This window comes from Accipiter gentilis, chromosome 23 (genome assembly GCF_929443795.1).
Source record: "Accipiter gentilis chromosome 23, bAccGen1.1, whole genome shotgun sequence".
NCBI lineage: Eukaryota > Metazoa > Chordata > Aves > Accipitriformes > Accipitridae > Astur > Astur gentilis.
In genome coordinates, this window is record NC_064902.1 from 842,716 (window position 1) to 862,396 (window position 19,681).

Consider the following 19,681-nt stretch of genomic DNA (forward strand, 5'->3'; position numbering starts at 1 on the left):
GCTTCAGCCGGCTCGGCCTCGCCATGGCGGCGGCCGCGCCGCGCTGCCCCGCCCCGGCCGCCGGCGGCAGCGGGGCCGGAGAGGAACGCCGCCGCCCGGCCCGCCACGCCGCCGCGGCGGCCCCCGGGGCCGGCGGCGCCGCGCAGGCGGTGGCCAGGACGGCGAGGGGCGGACGGGCGAGCCGAGCTCGGCGCGGCCGGGCCCGGGCGGGCTCCCGCCGCCCCCCGCGCGGCCGCTCGCCTCCCTCCGCCACTCCCCCGCCACCCCCCGAGCCCCCTCCCCTTCCCCGCCACCCGCTTCCGCCCGCGCTCCCGCGCATGCTTGGGTTATGCAACCGCCGCGGCGGGCGGGCTGCGCGGGCCCCGCCGCCCCAGTGCCGCAGGGCAGGGCAGGGCAGCGTGGGGGGCCGTGAGGGCGGCGGGCACCGGGGCCCGGGCCGGCGGCGGCGGCGCTCGGGGCGCGCTCTCCGCCCCCCGCCGGCGCCCCGTGTGCGCGCCCCGCGCTGCCTGTGAGTGGCAGCGGCGGCCGCCGCCAAGTCCCGCCTGTTCCGCTCTCCCTGCCGCAGGCGGCGGCGGCGGCGGGTTGGCTTCCTGCGCGCTGTGCCGCTCCCCCTCCCCCCGGCAGTCGGAGCCGCAGCGGCAGCAGCCCGGATCCCCGAGCCATGGCTCTGTGAGAGCAGCACATGGCGGCCGCAGCAGCCATGAGCCCCCCACTAATCCATACAACTCCCCCCTGAACGGCCACCGACGGCAGCCAGCGCTCCCACCCGGCTCCACCGCTCCCACCGCCCACCCGCAACTACAGCCGCCGCCGCGCCGCCCGGCCCGAGCCCAGACCCCGCCGCCGCCGCTGCCGCCGCCGCCGCCGGGCCCCCGCTCGCCCGCCCGCCGCCGCTGCCGCCGCCGCCCGGTCCTCACCATGGGAGTGCAGGGTTTCCAGGACTACATCGAGAAGCACTGCCCCAGCGCCGTGGTACCCGTCGAGCTGCAGAAGCTGGCGCGGGGCAGCCTCGTGGGTGGGGGCCGCCAGCGGCCCCCCCAGACCCCGCTGCGCCTCCTCATCGACGCCGACAACTGCCTGCACCGGCTCTACGGCGGCTTCTACACGGACTGGGTGAGCGGCGGGCAGTGGAACCACATGCTGGGCTACCTGGCGGCCCTGGCCAAGGCCTGCTTCAACGGCAACATCGAGCTCTTCGTCTTCTTCAACGGCGCCCTGGAGAAGGCCCGGCTCCACGAGTGGGTGAAGCGCCAGGGCAACGAGCGCCAGACGGCGCAGCAGATCGTCAGCCACGTCCAGAACAAGGGCACCCCGCCGCCCAAGGTCTGGTTCCTACCGCCCGTCTGCATGGCGCACTGCATCCGCCTGGCCCTCATCCGCTTCCACATCAAGGTGAGGAGGAGACGGGCCTCCCGCCCGTCCCGCGCCGCCCCAGCCCCCCCCGGGGGCCGCCAGCGCCCCCTCCCCGCCGCTCCCCTCTAACGGCGCCGCCGCTCTAAGATGGCACCGGGGGCTGCCCCGGGCCTTGCCGGTGCCCGGGCGGCGGGGGGGGGGGGGCACCCTGCCTCTCCCCTCAGCGCCTCAAAATGTCGTCGAGGCCCGCGGGGGCGGCCCGCGTTTCGGCGGCCTCAATCCCCGGGGGATTTGGCTATTTTTGCGGCGCTGCCGGTCGCCCCGCCGCCCCGCGCAGGCCTCCGGCCTGCGCGGGGCGCCGGGGCGACCGGCAGCGCCCAGGGCCTCCCGGATTCCCCTGGCTGTGAAGCCAGGCCCAGCAGCAGGGAGGTTTTTTGCCTCCATGTTCTTTCGGGGCCGCCGCTCCGTTGACTCAAAATGTCCCTTCTTGCCCAGGGCCCCCTCTGCTCGGGGGGGTGGCGAGGCTGGGACTTTGGTACGGCAGGTGAGAGCGACTGGCCGAAAGCACCGTAATCTCATTAATTGTTAAGGTGAAGGGGGGGGGGAAGGGGGAAAAAAAATAATGCAGTTTAGTTATCGCGCACGGTGGATCTGCAACAAGTTCCCTACTGAGGTGAGGTGTCTAAACTTGCGCTGGAGGTGAAATCGCTCGCTCCAGAATACAGAGAGGTTCCACTTTCACGTTTATGAAGGTGAGGGTTTTGCTCAGCATTGCCTTGATGTGTTAACGGGCTTTTGACCGAGTGTGGAATAATTAAATCATTCTTTACTCCGTAACGGCAAACACTTCCAGTTTGTGGGGGCAGGAGCACCAATCTGACAGTTCTTCATTTAAAGTTCTTATTTTAAGGGGCAGCTTCTGTTTTCTGACAACAGAAACAACACTCGAGGCGGGAGCTGGGGTCTGTGGTGATCTTGCCCTGACACGAAGGCCACGATTTCAAAGGTTGCAGAACATTAACGTGTCGCATCTCTCTGTACAGTGTCCGTGATTTACGATGGTTTCTGTTAAGCCGAGCGGTTGTGTATATTGAAACACAAGATGCTAGAAAAACAAGCCCTGGGATGAAGCTGCAATTTTAAGAGTTGCTTGCTTGCCTTCCCGCTAGGGAGGGAAGAGCAGCGGGAGTGGAGTGCATACTCGTAGACTTTATTATCGTAAATTACTTGTGTGTAGAGAAATATTATGCAACCTTTAGAGTTGCACGCTTGATCACTTAGCAGCAGCTTAACGTTATCTGGCTTTTGTACTGCCCTTTTGGCGGATTAGAGAAATTCTGGCCAGGTTGCAGTCCTGGGGTAAAGATGACTCTCTGGAAGGAGCTCACCCAAAAGGTGACTTTGGGTGAAGTTTCTGCTAGTTCCGCCAATGGGGCGAGAGTTGCTGTTGCTCCCTCTTAGCACCCCGCTCGCTCGGGCAGACCCATCCTTGGAGTAAAGCGTTCCCCTCAGCTCCCAGCTCACCGAGCTGGTGTAAAGCCACCCTGGGCAGGCAGCGGGCGTTCAGCCCGGTCGGCAGTGGAAGTCCCACCCTGCGGTGGCCCCAGCCGCGCTCGGCCCTGGCGAGCCATGGCGGGGATTGGCCCGCCGGGGCCGAGCGCGGCCAGGGCCACCACACCGGGCAAAGCGTGCGTGGAACAAACTGGAATTGGAGGCAAAGCTTGTTCTTGCAGGGTGCGTCGAGCTCCACCGAACGTGCTGTCTTGGGCTTGGCGCTTGATTAAAGTGAAGAGGTTATGGCTGTGTCTGCTGTAGTAATGTGTTTTCCTGGTCAGCGTAGAAGTGAAATGGTGTGCGTGTTTTGGATATGAATGATGATGGGAATTTGAAGTGATAGAAAAAACATCTTCTCATTTGAACTCCCCCCCCTGCTTTGTAACTAGGAAAAACTTTTCTTTAAGCAAAAAGTTTTAGGGACTAAGCAGTGAAAGTATTTACCTTGATCTGGTTGAGGGTGCATTATAAATCTTCCTTAATTTGTTAAGACTTAGAGATCATTAGTAAAAGCAATGAATGGAGTATAATAAAAGCAAAAAAAATTCTTAATGTATTCAGTTGGATGCTTTAATGCAATATTGAAATGCATAGTACACAACAGGAAGCCAGCTGTTTTGATACTGATAGAAATTTGGTATTTGTGGCACGTTGAACTAGCTGTTAGTCTTTTAAATACATTCTGTCTCAGACTTGGTTCGTTTCTGTTGAAGTACATTGCATTTGAATAAAGTTGCCACATTGACACCAGTGTCACCTGTAGCACTTGTTTACGTTCAAGCTTAGCTGCAGCATTAGCTCCTTTACAGTTTCTCAGTAATAGGGCCTTATTCTTAATCTCTGGAAACAGTTTTAAGAGTGAGAGGATGTATCATACCGAGTCCCTTTTCTACCCTTTCAAAAACAGCCAAAACCAAACACAAAACCCCACAATTTTGGTGGGGAAGATTTGAGGGGTGGATATTTGTCTGCTTTAGGTTAGCACTGGGAGTTGGCAAGTGCTCATTACCAAATACTAATGTGTGTCTGGGGGAGAGTTTGTTGCTGTTAGGAACGTTCGTATCAGTGAGCCATCGCTGTGCATGTCCAGACTGCGCTGGTCCTCTGAATTGGTCAGCTCTCTTGAGGATGGGGAGGGTATCAGCAATTCCCATTTGGTGCTTCATTTGTACAGCTGTTGAGAAACTGTGGATAGCTCTGTCTTTAATTGATTCGTTTTCAGGTTAGGAAGTATATTTCATGGTTATCAGTGGTAACATGCATAATACACGTCAAAGATACTGCTGAACCTAAGTCACATTCTTTTTCTGCTTTTCTTCTTCTTTTAGACAATGTATTATGTTTCTAAATCTGCTTTGTTACCTATAACTATCTTTCTTTAAACCTTACCCCAGTTTTATTCATGTTCTCCCTCATGCTCACTGTTCAGCAACACTCCTGGTGGGCAAAGAGCAAATGCATCTTCAAGGAGTGATTTTTGTTTGTGTGTATGGGTGTGTTTTTTTTTTATTTACATATGCAGAAGGCAGTTGCGAAATTCTAGTGTTTTCTCACTTTGTTTTGAGAAGCTGGGTTTGAGAATACTGATTAACTTTAAATATGAAACTGATTTTCATATTTGCAGGAAACATTTGAGTCTTCAGTAGAAGGCTTCTGTGCCAAGCTAGGAACTGGCTACAAAATTGATCTATTTTGGTGATTAGAGGGGAGAAAGAGAGTAATGTCTTCCATCCAGAACAATTATAAATCACTTGCAGATGGTTTCAGCAGGATGTAAAAATAACAGGTTCCTCCAACTTATAACAAATACCCTATTGGTTCTTAGCTTAACGGTGACCTGGTATTTTTCTATTTGGGGGAGGGGAGAATAAGTCTTAAAAGAAACTTGTATGCAAAGCAGGTTTGCTAAAATTTAAATACTTAAGCAGTGGAGATCTTAACATCTTTAATACTTTGGTGAGACTTTGTTTTGTTCTTAGTATCTAAACATGCATGTGCCTGTTTACTTGGGCAGGATTCTCTCTTTCTGATCCAGCACCATTACTGTTTACACAAGATTTAGACTTGAAAATGATTCCAAACTCCTGGCTGTGATTTCCCCCACGTTCCCCCTCCCTGGGTTGATTTTGAAGTGTGCATGTTCCCTGGCTATAGTTGCATCTTCAGACTCTACTTTTGTGAGAGCTGTAAGCGGTTCTTCTGACTCTCATCCTGTTAGAGTTTTATGTTGCAGGTTAACTGTACCTTGGTAAATACAGCTTTTTTCCCTGTGACAGTTCAGTTATTTGAATGTGGATTCTACTATTACCTAAACATACTGCAGGTTCATGCTCATAGCTGCTGTGTCAGATAGCTCTATAAAATTGGGAGGGAGGGAACTGGAGGCTGTGGAGGTAGAGGAAATAGTTTATAGGAGATCAGAGCAGGCCACACACTGAGTTTTCTCTTGTATTATCTGCACACCCATGTCATACCTACTGCTGCAAAAAGAGTTCTTTTTTTATAGATGATCTGTGCTTGTCGTGCATGGAAAGATGTTGATTTTAGATACATGTACATAATTTAAATCTATCTACTCAATAAGAAAAGCATTTGGGGAATTTTCCTACTTTAAAACATGTAAAGGCTGGGGGGAATGGAGAAGCTAAAATTGCCTTCCTTGAGTTAGTAACTGTATAAATCTGATAACTTCAAGTTTTTCCAAAGATGTTCAGTCTCTTCCAATTCTGTGTACAGCAGCCACACGTTATGCTATGTGACAGTATTATTAGAAAAATGAACACGCTTGTTTTTCTCACAACAAAAGTAAATTTCAAAAACACTGATACAGTCCATCAAGCACGTTTATGAAGAAGTAACAATTTTCTTAAGACCATAAGGTGGTAGCATTAGGAGTAGAGAGAGCTTAGCGAGCTGGTTATTGATTGTAGGAATATCTTGGAGAGTGAGGTGCTGGCTGTTCAGCTGCTCAGGATTTTGCTTGAAAGGGAACATCTTGTGAAGCTACATGGGAAAAGCAAAATTTTACATACCTCTCCAGAAGACTGTAATTCAGTGTCAGGTTCAGAAAGTGTAAGGCATGAGAAGAGGGTCACTGTAAACTTGCTGTTGAACAAAAACTCTTTGCTGAGAGGTAGATGACTGCGGGAGCGTTGGAGTGGGCTGTGGAGGTGTAGGACCCTCGCTTGTGTTCTGCAGGGCTTCGGCTGTGGAGGAAATAAATAGCATCACTGCCACTAACACTGTAGTTATTAATGCGTACTGTGGAGGCTGAAGACTAATAGTTTCACCCTAATCTGTTTTGGGATAGCTTACTATCTACGTTTTTGTTAAAATCGAATACTTGGTGAGGGGAGGTTATACCAACACCCAACTTCTGTGGGGTTTTCTGAATCGCTGTATGTTTATTATGTATGTAGATGGTATAAGCATTAGGCATCAAAAGCACTCAGCTGGCTTTATTTTTGTATGCTTGTATGCAAACTGTAGTTGTAATCGTTCCTGACAGTTTGTAGAAATGCAGGACTGTAGGTACTAACCTGTCATCATGGCGTTTTTTGTTCTAGTATAATCTTCTCAATAAGAAAGTGTTGCTTTTATATTGCCAACATTAGGAATTGGCCCATGTCTCCCCTGCACAACATGTCTGTTCTAGTCATCTGATTGCCATAGCCTAAAATATGTGCTTTGCTAGGCAACGTGAGTTGAGAGGTGAAGTTTGGGCTATAAACTTGAAGTAATTTGCACCATCAGAGACAGCTGTGCATAAATGACTAGGCTGAAAGTGGAAAGAGGAAAAAATTTGGCTTAACACAGCAAGGTAGACATTTGAAAGGTCAAGAAAGTTACATCGTTCATCTAGGGTTATGTTTGTTTCTTTTGAAACAAGGCTGCAAAACTTTAAAAGTGATCATGTGATTGCTTTTTAAGGGGGCGTCTTGGCTTGCTGAACTGCTTAAGTATCCACAGTCTTAAGATTTTTCCCGTGAGTTAATACAGACATTGGTATAGTCATATATTTAGAGTTTGAGCTTTTCTCTTAATAAACAGTTACTTCAGATGATTTCAGTAATACGGAATGCCACTTCAGTGTGTAGGCTTCCAGAACTGTGTATTGTGTTTCTGAGCGCTTCTTACATCCTGTCCATATATGCTGTGTCACTGGATTATTTTTTTTTCTAATTACTTTGAATATACTGCAAGTGTTTCAAATGCATGTATATAGTTTCAGAAAGACTCGCTATATCATAAGTGTGATAAATCAGTGCTGCAATTTAACACTGTAGCTAATTACTCTGTCTTCCACTATAGGTTGCACAGAGCATTGAGGATCATCATCAAGAAGTAATTGCTTTCTGCAGAGAAAAAGGTTTCCATGGTTTGGTTGCATATGACTCCGATTATGCATTGTGCAACATCCCTTACTATTTCAGTGCCCATGCCCTAAAACTGAGCCGCAATGGGAAAAGTCTCACAACAAGCCAATACCTAATGCATGAAGTTGCCAAGCAACTGGACCTGAATCCAAATCGCTTTCCTATTTTTGCTGCTCTTTTAGGTAAGTGAAGTAATAAAAGAACTCGATGCTGCTAGTCAGACCTATGATTTCAGTTTCTATTAACTGTCTTAAAATATGTGTGTATAATTTGACAAAGCACCTAGGGAAAGACATCCCTTTGTTTCAGACATTCCTACTATACTTGAGGTGGGTTGGATGCGTTTTTATGAGGCCAGACATGCCAAATTTGTAGAGACCTGCGAGCGATGCAAATTGTGGCTGTCTAGAAACAAGAGTAGAAAGTAAAAATTCTGCAAAGCTCTGCCTAGCCAAAATGTTCGGGGGGGGGGGGGGGGGGGGCGGGCAGGGATTGGGACAATTGTGGTTCTACTAGTTTTGGTCTTATATAGTATATGAGGTCTACTTTTAATAATATGCCTTCCAGACTGTTTTGTATTCTACCTAAAAATAACATATATGGAATGAAGATGTTTGGATTGCAGGGGCTTTTTTCCCTCAGAAATGAATATTGGACAAATACGACAGCATGTCAGTTGCACCAGAAATAAATTATACTGTTTTTATATATTTATATACTAAATTATACAGAAATGTGAAACTCCACATTTCTGAAAGCACAGGCGACCAGCATCCTACTATTCCATTAGTTTTGTTTGGGTAGTTTCTTAGCACTCCTGCCTCTAATGCTAAATGGTGTAGTATCTTTAAGGAGCATAGATAGGAGGGACTTCAGTTTCACATCTCTGCTTAAATGGGACAATTTTAACACACATTATTACCACAGCAGTGGTAGAGAATAGCTGTCATACTCTCTCAGATAGAAGAGTGAATTAGAACAGTATTCTAACTTCTTTTTGGGTAAATAAGCACGGAGTAGCCATGTTCTTGATCTTGTTGTACTGAGCAAACAAATTAAGAAAACTGGATTTTCTTTTTATTTTCTCACTGACTTTGTATGGGTACATGATAGAAGAGTAAAACTTATCATTTGAAAGCTGTGAATGAGAGAGGCTATGTATTATTGCTTTAGCATACTAATATTTTAGTAGTCTTTAACATTAAATTGTTTCTAGTCCAGGCAGGTACCTTCCATGTTAAGAAGGAAAGAACCAATGCATTTTACTTTACAAAGCCACAAGTATTTGACTAGTTGAAGTTGCTCTTTGTTAGTATATGTTTTTTCATATCCAGAATGGTTACCTGCCTACATGGCTGTATGGAAGAATGGCAGTTGATTGGCTAAGCTGCAATTTAAAACAAAAACTCTCTGTAAATTGCATGACAGACTTCTATTGCTAGGCTTTGTTTTGGAGTCTATTAATAAGTTGTTGCATGCCAATTCAGTGAGTAAGAATTACTGCTTGAAAAGCAGTTTCACAGTGGCAGATATGCTTTATGGAATTAATGTGAAATACATGTGAGTGACATCGTTGTAACTTGTCACAGAATTACAGCTGCATGGCCAGCTGAGGCATTGCTTGATTATATTAAATGGTAGGTGAAAAATATTCTGGTAAACTTTCTGAAGCTTTTGTAGTTTTATGCAAGAAACTCTTGAATGTTTTTCTCTCTTTATATCTTACACTACAGAATAGTTTTCAGCTTGCTCTTAGGAGAAGGAAACCTGAGGTTGTTTCACATGATTACTAGAGAGATATTTTGTAGCTTTTTTTTTTTCCCAAATTGGTACAAAGGTTAAAAAAAACCAAAACAGTTCAGCTACAAGTTTAGTTTCATGTGTTCTTTTGCATTTCTTTTGTGTGTGTATTCAGTATGAGTAAGCAGAATAGAGTAAAGTTTATGGAAGTCAAAGTTAGAACAGAAGATACTTCGGAGGTCTTCCTGTGATGAGGTGTTTGTTTCTTTTTTTATACTAGTGAATATTAGGAAACCTAGGTATCTGGTGATCTAAACAATGCTTATATAAGCTTACAGCAAACAGATACTGTTTGACTTAAAGTACTGGCAACATTTTTTAACTTTTGCAACCTTAGGAATATAGTAACCTCATTTTTTTTTAATGAAATACTAAATGCATATAGGCACTTAATTTTGTGTAGTGTGGCATCTGTTTAAAGCAGGGTAGCTCATTCAGATCTAGATTTTTATATTTTTATGTAATATCTGAGGGCTTGTCTGGCTTCACAGGTTATTCTGCCCTTGCTCCTGTGGCCTCTTTGGGTCTTTTTTGAACCTGATAAGTAGAATAAAGAAAATCACAATGGGAAAGAATAAATGAGAGGCATGGGAAGGCATATGAATCTTTTACATCGCTCTTGTGTTCTGGGTACACCAGTGTAACTCCCCATGTTAGTACTTTGTTTAGGAATAAATTAATGTATTCTGAAATAATTGCAGTTAAGATGCTGGTTTAATGTTTACAATTACAGAAGGCCAAAACTGTCACAACATCTGTATCAGTATTCAGCTGTAAGTCTACAAATCTATTTCCCTGTATACAGAAAGCTCAAACTTCTTTGTCTTCAGGTACTTTCTTGTCATTAGCTTCAAGGGTCAATTTGGGGATGCTGAAAAGAGGAAAAAAATCTTGAATGATTCAGCCAAATGTTCAGCAGTTGGAGGAGCCTGAGGAACGACACATAACTGGTCAATTAAAAAAATATTCTCAACAGCAGATTATTTGGGATTGAGATACGTTCAGGGATGAAGTCTCTATTGAAGTATTCCAGCAAAATACTTTTCTGACTGTATCAACCAGGCAAATTTTTAAAGATTACTTTCTGAGAAGGTTATTTATATTCCGTGGTTGGTTCATTTGTTTTATAGCTTTTTCCTTCTTACAGCTTTTCATGCAGAAGGGTTTTGTAGTTCTAGCTTTATAATACTAAGAGTATCCTGGTCATGGGTAGTTAAAATGTGGCCAAGGTACTGTATCCTCCCAGACTGTGCTCTTAAAAAGTTCTGTCCTAATTGCTTTTGATGTAAACAGGGAGTTGATTTGGGTCCTTTTGCAAATTTTGACTCAAATACTTCAGAATGATTTTAAAAAAAACCCAACAACCACAATCCAAACCCAAGCTTCAGCAGTAGAAAAACAAACACAGTGTGAGGTATAGGGCTGTAATTCAGTGAACTCTTTAGAAAGGGCAGTGGCTTCAATTAGTATCTAATTGCTTTAAAAAAACCTAAGGCATGCACTATAATAAGCCATTAAAATGGGAAAAATCAATATATGTTGAGGTTGTTCAGCCAGGTCAAGAAATAGAGGTTGCTTATGTAACGTTGATCTCTTTCCCACTGTGACAGTACTTTGTAACATGTTTAGTTATGTAGTCTCATTCTGTTCCTCAGTAAAATTTTAGAACTATGTAAGGTAAGTACAGGCATCACTTCTTATTTGGACTACAGAAGACACTGCTGCTCTTCAACATCCTAAATTCTACAATTCAGTATGTGGTGAGAATTGATCAAATGGTCAGACTGTCTTATGTGTGTGTTCAAGGGGATGGAATTAACTGAAATGACAGATGGAGACCAAACAAGATTGAGGTTTTGGTGGAAGGGAGGGAAGCTCTGACTATTTTAAAAGGCAATCTTAGCATCTGCAGGAGTTATTGTTAGTTGTCACAAAACTGTCTAGTGATCTGGCTGTAATTGATTTTTTCAGACCTGCATTATAAAGGCTGTCTAATCCTGCCTTGATTAGATTAGTAAGAATGTGGCTGTTATACACAAACTTGTTGAATCTTTCAGATTTGAGTTTAAAGTTTAGCTCCTAATGAATATAGATCATAATGTCTCCTTGCTGGAGATCTCAGCAGTAGGAGAAGTATTGATGGGACACGAAGACTTCCCTCTCTAAGGGGGCATCTCCTAGTCACCAGGCAATAGACAGCTTTCTTGGTTTTCACATGTTAAAGAGCATTAAAAGCAAACTAGATTATTTTAAAAGCAAAATACTAAGAAAGTAAACAATTGCTGTCATATTCTTTATGAGTAGGTGAGAGTTCAAGATGCTGTCCAAACTGTGAAATTTTAAAAAAAAACAACAAAACTCTGAATATATTAACAGTAATGAGAACTATGCATTCACTGCTAAGCTGCTGCTCTATAAAACCAGATATTGAAAATATCCTTAAGTTTTCTACCATAAGTGTAGTAATACATTCTGTTTAGCTCTTTGTCAAGTTTGGCTCCACAGACACTGAACTCTGTCAGTGGTTGATTAGTTAGTCTTTGATTAATTCAAATGTTTTAAATACTTCCTAGTAAGAATTTTTTAGGTTTTTTCTGAGCGTGATGTGCTTTGGGGCAAAAAAACAAAACTCAAAATAATTTAACTGATCTTTCATTTGGTATGAACAGCTTGGTAAATACAGCCACTATATTCATAGAAACTACTACATGAGTTCCCAATTACTTTGATGCTGCCAGCCCAGGCCCCTGTCTGACCTGGTCAGGTCAGCAAAAGAAACTTTAGGAATTGGGAACCTGCTAAGTGTCATCAGAGCTGCCCATGTTCCTGAAGGTTAAATAAGTATACCTGGTGGCTTGCTGCTTGACCCATGCTGCATGATGGAGCAGACTGCAGGTTCCAGAGGCAGCTCTGATGCAGGTCAGGAATGGCACGTGCTGGGATGCAGGAAAGGCTTACCAGCTTGTGTTGGAGAGCAATAGAGTGTGTTCTTACACTGTTGCGCCTGCATTACTAAATCCAATTGAGGATCCCTTAATAGGACATGCCAGGTTGAGGCTGACATTGTGTGTTGTGACTGGCTCTGTTGCTTCTGTAAGTGAGCTGGGTTTCATGGAAGAGTGCTCCTCGAACAGAGGGAAGTATATCTTGCTACAGTGGCAGCATGCTAATTAGGTTTTTCTAGACTAACAAAAAGGTATCTGCAAGTTTAATCTCTCTTTGTTAATCCTGTTGATCGGGAATTGAGGACTGATTGCAAATTTGTTTTGCTGTATGTAGAAACAGTGTGTAACATTTTCTGGTGTACTTAGCAAGTTCTGCATTATGTTCTAGGTAATCATATTCTACCTGATGAAGATTTGGCTTCCTTTCATTGGAGTTTACTTGGTCCAGAACATCCACTAGCTTCACTTAAGGTACAAATTTAATACAACTACGAGCAATTAAGCTAAAATCAATCATAATAGTTAACCAGAGCAGTGTAATAGGTTAATTCACAGCAGCTATGCAAGGCTCTTGTTTTTGGTCACCTCCTTGTGTCCTAGTCCCTCTCTGTTGACTGCAGAGGATACCCGGGGCCATTAGCCTTACAAGGCTAAACTTAGTCTTTGTGATCCCCCTCAGTGCATTTCAGCTACATAAGCCATATAGCTTCAGTGTCGTTTGGCTTTGAGAATGTAGCTTTTACTCTTTTCTGTTTTTAAGAGGAGAATTTTTTGTTTAGTCATGTTCTTCAACTGTCAAAAATAATTAGCTGGATATCTTCCTACCATATTGTTTTATTTTCTACTGATCTGAATTTGTGTGTAATAGTTTTCTGTGTTTCTTAAATATGCTAGAGAATGGGTTGCACAAGGAAGCTAACGTGGCCTTCAATGGATTTAATTTTTTTGAGACAAGTAACTTGGATCTGATGCTCTTAGTTTACACCATGTCTGTTCTGCTGCTTCATCACACTTGCTTTGTGCATCTGCCAAGTAGACAGCTATAAAGGGGAAATTGGACACATCAAAGAATGGGATAGTAGTGACCTTTCTTTCTCTCTGCCACAACAGACTTATCTTTTCCCCTTTCTCCTAAGGTGTACCATGCAGCTGATCGATTTGCTTTTTGTAAAGTCTGTAACCGTTTTGTTGTATCTACAACAAAAATAGGCGGATTTTTTCCCCCCTTCTGTTCCAAAAGTTTATTAAGCATTGAAAAATTGTAACTTATTTTGCTGAAGATAGAATTTAAAAACAGCTTCAAGATTTTCAGCAGAGTTTTTAAGGCTTGTACGTGCATTGTTTAGTGAACAGCTGTGACAATTTGATGTTACGCTCATCCCCTATTTTGCTGCCGCTCCTGTGTTTAGAAAGGTAAGTGTCAGCGCATTGTAGTGGCAAAACAAAATATGCATGCATGTTTGCTTATAAAGTTCCTTATAAAACTTGAGATGAAAAAATGAAAGACTGAAAAAGTGTTGCCTATATTTTCATTTTTTACTAAAAAGGTTGAAATGTAGGAATTCTGTCAAAGTGGTTAATAAACTTTATGTTCAGAATACTCTTCTGTGTGTTAGGCTGAGCAGACTTGTTTTACAGCCAGTTCAGTATATGACTTCAGACACCTAGACTTTCTGAAAAGCCTTCTAAATATATACTGATTTACTTGACTAGAATGGAGATCAGATATTTGTCATCTTTGCTTCTAGATTTACATTTTCAGCAGAAACACCAATTGGGGTTTGTAGCTGGCATCCTAAGGAAATGTAACTTGTTTCCTTAGAGTGTCACTGGTCTGTCTTCGGCAGTCCTCCCTGTATTTATTTAATCTGTTGGCCAATGATAATCAGATTTGAAAGCGGTTCCCATTCTGCTGTTACAGGCTCTGTGAAAACTGATACACTGTTACCAATGAAAAAGATCCAAATTAGTGCCCTTACTGAGGGAAAAGGGTAGCACAAAACATGATTTGTTTAATTTCACAGCAGCTTGCTGGCTAGTTGTTGAGTACATAGCCCTAAACTAACCACAGCATTTCTGTCTCCTGGCTGATAATGATGTCGAAGGGAGAGAAGGAGGAAGGGCTAGAGCAACAAGGACACAAGTCTACAGGAAACCAATCTTCATTAGTTACTGGTCATGGAACAGCTTGCTTTTTTTTTTTTTTTTTTTTTTAGTTTCATTTTCAACAGTGCTCATGGCTTGAAATTATAACTTGTTTCAGTAGCTCATTAATTCAATTTAATTTCATTTGACATACTAGTATGTCAATGATGTCATTATAGTTCTCTGTGGAGACCTCTTCTGTTAATTGTAGATGTGCAGAAAGCAATATTTCTTGTAAAGTTTATGAATGCTTAAAAAACCCCTTAAAGACACATTTGTATTAGCCACGAGCTTGATAGCAAGAAGTAGTTTCAGAACAGTTAGAAAAAGTGCAAGCTGTCATGAAAACTGGAACTGGTGGGGGGGAGGTTGTTGCCCAGGATGTCATCCCTGGGCTATACTTACAAACTTTGCTTTGTTGTGCCTATTTAGAGTTACCATTGAGTATTCTCCATACTTGGGGAACTAAGGGCCCTAATGCCACACCTCATTCAACTCAGGATTTAGAAAACTTTTTCTCATTGTGTAAAGATTTTAATCTTTTATATCTAAGACAGTATGGTCTTGAGCATAACAGATTCAGTTCCCTATGGCCTGATTTGTTGTTTTTCAGTGAGAACTATGACAGTTAATAATGTACAATTTGTTCTCTGCATTCTTTATCTTTTATTATGATGTAGCAAAATGGTTACTTTTCCTACAAGAGAAGCTTTTCTAGCTCACCAATTAAAAAGTGTAACTTAGAAAAGAAACTACCAGTCTTCACTTATAGAAAATTGGTGTGTCTGCTCTGCTGTCAATATAGTGAGGTGGAAAAAAAGCAAAAGTAGGGAACCAGTACCTCTTTAAAAGAGGGACATGAGGGTGGTGCATTCATCTAGGAACAGCTGAGTAGAAATGGCAAAAAGGAAGGGAAATAGAAACCTGAGCAAAGAATCCATATTTCACGTCAGAAGGAAGTGAACCTAACAGTCAGGACAACATCTCTACATGTTGGATAAAAAGTCATGTCTTTCAGAAGACATCAGCAATGACTATCAGCTCAGCAAAACTGTTAAAAGTTCCATGGACAAATTTAAATGAAGAGATTTCAAATGCTGTTGTTGCAAAAGTGAAAAAGAATCAAAAACTGACACTGCAAGCTGTTGTGAGTCAGGATCTTGTCTGTTTAAATGTCCCTGTGTAAACAGATAATGCATCTAATAAATGTGTAGACCTGTGCTTGTGTCCTGTTACCTGGCTGAGAGCATAGTTCACTGAAATGACCACCTGAATCAGAAGCTGAAACAAGAAAGGAGTTGATAGACTTTCTGAGAAATCATTTGACTACTAGACCTTGTTTGGAAACTAGCCTTACACTACTTTTTATTTGTGTGCTTTGGGATTTATCTTTAAGACAAATAGAATTCCGTTCTTATTCTGGGAAAGTTTTTATGGTATGGAGCTTCAAGATCAATGTATAATACCATCAGAATGATACTAGGAGGGCAATTTCTTACCTCTGGAATGAATTAGTACCTATTTGGGAGCACATACCGCTGAAGAAGTGCTGACTCTTTATTCACAAGGTAACCTTAGAAACAAGTCTTAATGCAGTCTCCCTTTTTGAAAAAGTAAGAGTATGTGGGGAAACCTAATCTCCTTAGCTGTTTCATCTCAGTAGAGAGGCAGAGAGATGCTTCCAGACAGCAATCCAGAATATGCAGGTTAGGCTCCTTCTCTGAATTGCTCTAGGAAATTCTTGTCTTTCTCTGTTGACTTCAGAGGGTGTCTGCCAGAGGGAGACTAATATGCTAAGTAGGTGCTTAGGTAATTTGCTGCTGCTCAGATAACAAAGGTAGTACTCTTAAGAGATGCTTAAAGTGTCTGTCTGGTTTTTATTGTTTGGGTTTTTTTAATGCTAAGGGTCATCATAGGATGATTCAGGTCAGAAAGGACCTCAGGAAGTCATCTAGTCCAATCTCCTGCTAAAAGCATGGTCAGCTTGAGGTCAGAACAGGTTGCTCAGGGCTTTGCCTAGACTAGTCTTGAAAATCTCCAAGGTTGGAGACTGCACAACCTGTCTGGGCAGCCTGCTCCATGGTTTGACAGTCCCGATGGTAAAAATGTTTTGCCTTGCATACAGTCTGAACCCATCTTGTTTCAGGCTATGTCTCTTGTCTCTGGTTCTTCCACAGTGCACCACTGTGAAGAGCCTGGCTCCATGTGCTTGACAGCCTTTTTGTAGGTATTGGAAGGCTGCTGTTAGGTATCTCCAAAGCCTTGTCTTTGCCAGGCTGAATAAGCCCCATTCCTTCAGCCTCTTCTCACAGAGTAAGTGCTCCAACTCCTTAACCATCTTGATGGCCTTCTGCAGAACTAGCTCAGCTTTTTTTGACATCTAGCTTGAGCCCAAAACTGAATGAAGTGCTCTAGAGGTGGTCTAATGAGCACTTAGGAGCAAGAACCCTCGATCTGCTTGCTGGCCATGCTCCTGCTACACATCCCAGCGTGCAGCTGGCCTTCTCTGCTGCCAGGGCACCCTGCTGGCTCGTGTTCAGTTTGCTGTCTTCCAAGAGCCCCAGGTCCTTTTTGGCACAAATCCAGCCTGCAGAGTAGCCAGGCGTTATTCCTGCCCTGGTGCAAGACTTTGCTTTTGTAGTTGTGGAATTTCTTAAGGTTCCTGTTGTCTCATTCCTCTAGCTTGTCTAGGTCTTTCTGGACGGCAGCCCAGCCCTTGACTCGTGGTAGTGTGCAGGGTTGTCATGCGGGTTGTCTCATATGAAGTCTGTCCATATCACATCTTTGGTTTGTGTTTCTGCTCTCTCTTTTCTTTCTGACATTTTTGTTCCTCTGTTTAGATTTGGTTTTCTCAGACTCCTGCGTGTATAAATTGTTAGCAAATGATCTCCATGTTGGATGTATTCTTGTTGCCATCAAGACATGCAGAAGTAGAAAGAGGTCAGTTTCCCAAACAGGATGGAAGGAGGAGGAGAGAGAATTGCTGATAGACTAACCCGATCTTCAGGGAAGAGCTGAGCTTTGCTGGTTTGAGAGGATTTTAAGTCATCCAGGGAACTTCTTGCCTCTTCAAAAAGCATGTCATTACATCAGATGCACTACAAGCTTGTAAGATTAAATGTTTTTAACATTCGAAGGCTGATACAAGATCCAAACAGTTTGGATGCGATCTCTAATAGAAATTACTAGACAAAAATAACAAAACCCAGGCAATTTGTTGTAGTATTCTTTATATCTTCAGCCTTTTCTCTCACCAGTGGGAAAAAAAAAGTTCACTATGTGTCATCTCACAGTAACTGATTGTTCGAGGTCTCTTTTTTAGTGGTTTGAAAATAAAACTAAACAGGTTATCTGTTTCCAGCAGGCACAACAGTAAATGCTGGTACTTGTGTCGATTAGCTTTTAAAGGCTTCACTTCCTGGAGACAGTGGGCAACAGGGGTTGTCCCAGAATTGGGGAGCTTTTCCCGAGTGTAGCTTAGGTACTTTATACGGTCCTGATAGTCCCATAGCCTATGTGAGTCTATTCTCTTTCAATAAAGCATTTTTGCAAGTTTATTTTGTCAAAACCAAGACATTTTTATCTTGTAGCAGCTTGGCCTCTCATTTTGACAAATACCTATGTAGAATTAATTTCCTTTCCGCACTTAATCTTTTCAGAGTGCATTAATAGGTCGCTTGTGATTTTTATCAGAGGTCTGTCCTGAAATTGAAGTAGTCCTTTGACAACTAGCAAAGAAACCGTGCTGTTTTCAGATGTCATGCTTTCTAACCTGATATCCTCCAAGTGTGTGATCCACCTCCATGTTTGCCTTTCCAAAATTGATTTTCCATGTTGTTGCTTGTCTGAAACTCTTCTGTAGTGGTTAAGGAAAAAAATATCTTCTAAGAAGAAATCTTATAATGAGAAACTTGTTAAATATGATGCTGATTTTGCTCTCAAATGCTTTGTGTGCAGCTAAAAGTAAGTTTGAACCGTGAACATGTTTTCTATAACTTTTGCTGTTAAGTCTTAATTTTTCCCATACCTCACCCTTAGTAAGACTTAGCCTGCATTTAAATGCACACAGTATTAGAAACATTACTTATGATTCAGTACAAAATCAACAATTTGGATTTCTGGAAAGTTCTAAAATGAATAGAAATCTTTTCTTCTTTAATATGATGAAAGTACATCTTATTTCTCCACTTTTCTGGCTTCTGTGTAGGTCACAACATTTTTAGTTTTGAAGGTGTTCTCACTTCTGGACTGGATGTCTTTCAAACAGAATAAAAGAAAATAAAATGCAAATATCTGAAATATCTCTAAATCTGTAATACATACTTTCAGAAGGTTTCACTTCAGGAAATAAGGCCATGCTCCAGTGAGGTCCTTAGGCTGTTTGTTTGAAAGCAGCTAAACTGGGGGCGATACGCATGGTAAGCCCTTAACATGTCTCACTTGAGTTTCATACTTCTAGAGCCTGAGCTGAATATTAGTGCTAAAGTGATGCGAAGTCTTCTCTTGATGTTAACTGCTTATTGTTTATTACTATCTTGGAGATCACATAAAACTAATGATAGATTGCTTACTCCTTTCATCCACTGAATTTTCAAGCAGATGTTGCAGACACACTTAGGTAGTAATGCAGGGTTTTTCCAAGGGCTTCTGCAGAGAGCACATCTAGCATGACACAGCCATGTTATGATTCAGCTGCTTTAGAGATGTATAATTGTAGAACTACAAATAAAATGGTAGGTGTTCATAAAACATCTTAGATTACCAGTGAGAAGAAAATCTATTACTTCTGCTTGCAGATTGGGTGCAAAGTTTTATTATCAATATTTAGGACTGTAAGCTTACATGCAAATGTGTTCTATATTTAGTATTGGTGTATATATTCAGAATGCACAGTAGTGAAAATGTAGATTTTACTATCTGAAGTAGAAATAATTACTGTGCCACTGACTACACAGAGCAGAGCTGTTAATTTAGGCTCATAAAATGTGGAGCTTCTCTGGTAAAGAATGACCAGGTATAGAATGAATATCCTGACATTTGTAGAAAGTAGACATTAGGAGAAAGAAATTAATAAAAATGGGAATCTGGGCAAAAATTCCATGGCCCTAATATGAATAAGCCAGTCTAAGAAATTGCATAATAAGTGGATCAAATAAGGGTAGGAAAGAAAATAATTACGTATGGTAGACTCCATATAAAATAAAAAGGGGTTGTGGTACAGACCTTAAAGTTGCAAAGATAAAACTAATGATGTATTAATCAGAATTTTGCATAAACATTTCTGACAAGGCTCAATTGCAGTATTGTCTAGTAAAGTATGATACCTCTGTGTAGAATGCAAGCAGAAAGATTTTTCACACTTTCTCATCTCTTAAAAAAATAGAACTGTTTAATAATAATAATGATATCTCAAGTCTTGAATTACTGCATTTTGCAAATAAGCAGGTTAAGATGTGTTAAAAGCAAAAACCTAGCTGTCCCTGTAGGCATAGACAGAGTGCTCCAGAA

At 42.7% G+C, this 19,681-nt stretch overlaps 1 protein-coding gene across 5 annotated transcripts in view; it reads left to right on the plus strand.

The window, feature by feature from the left end:
- Window positions 1–485: 485 nt before the first annotated feature.
- The window catches only part of FAM120A (family with sequence similarity 120A), a 56,027-nt gene continuing 36,831 nt past the window's right edge, over window positions 486–19,681 (plus strand). For 2 of the 5 annotated variants that reach the window (XM_049827049.1, XM_049827051.1), the window contains exons 1-3: window positions 490–1,392; window positions 7,219–7,465; window positions 12,417–12,499. In XM_049827049.1, coding sequence (XP_049683006.1) covers window positions 919–1,392; window positions 7,219–7,465; window positions 12,417–12,499 — 804 coding nt within the window. In that variant the 5' untranslated portion in view covers window positions 490–918. Of the gene's footprint in view, window positions 1,393–2,020; window positions 2,106–7,218; window positions 7,466–12,416; window positions 12,500–19,681 lie in introns of those variants that run through there. The other 3 variants (XR_007509344.1, XM_049827050.1, XM_049827052.1) reach the window with 3 other exon arrangements.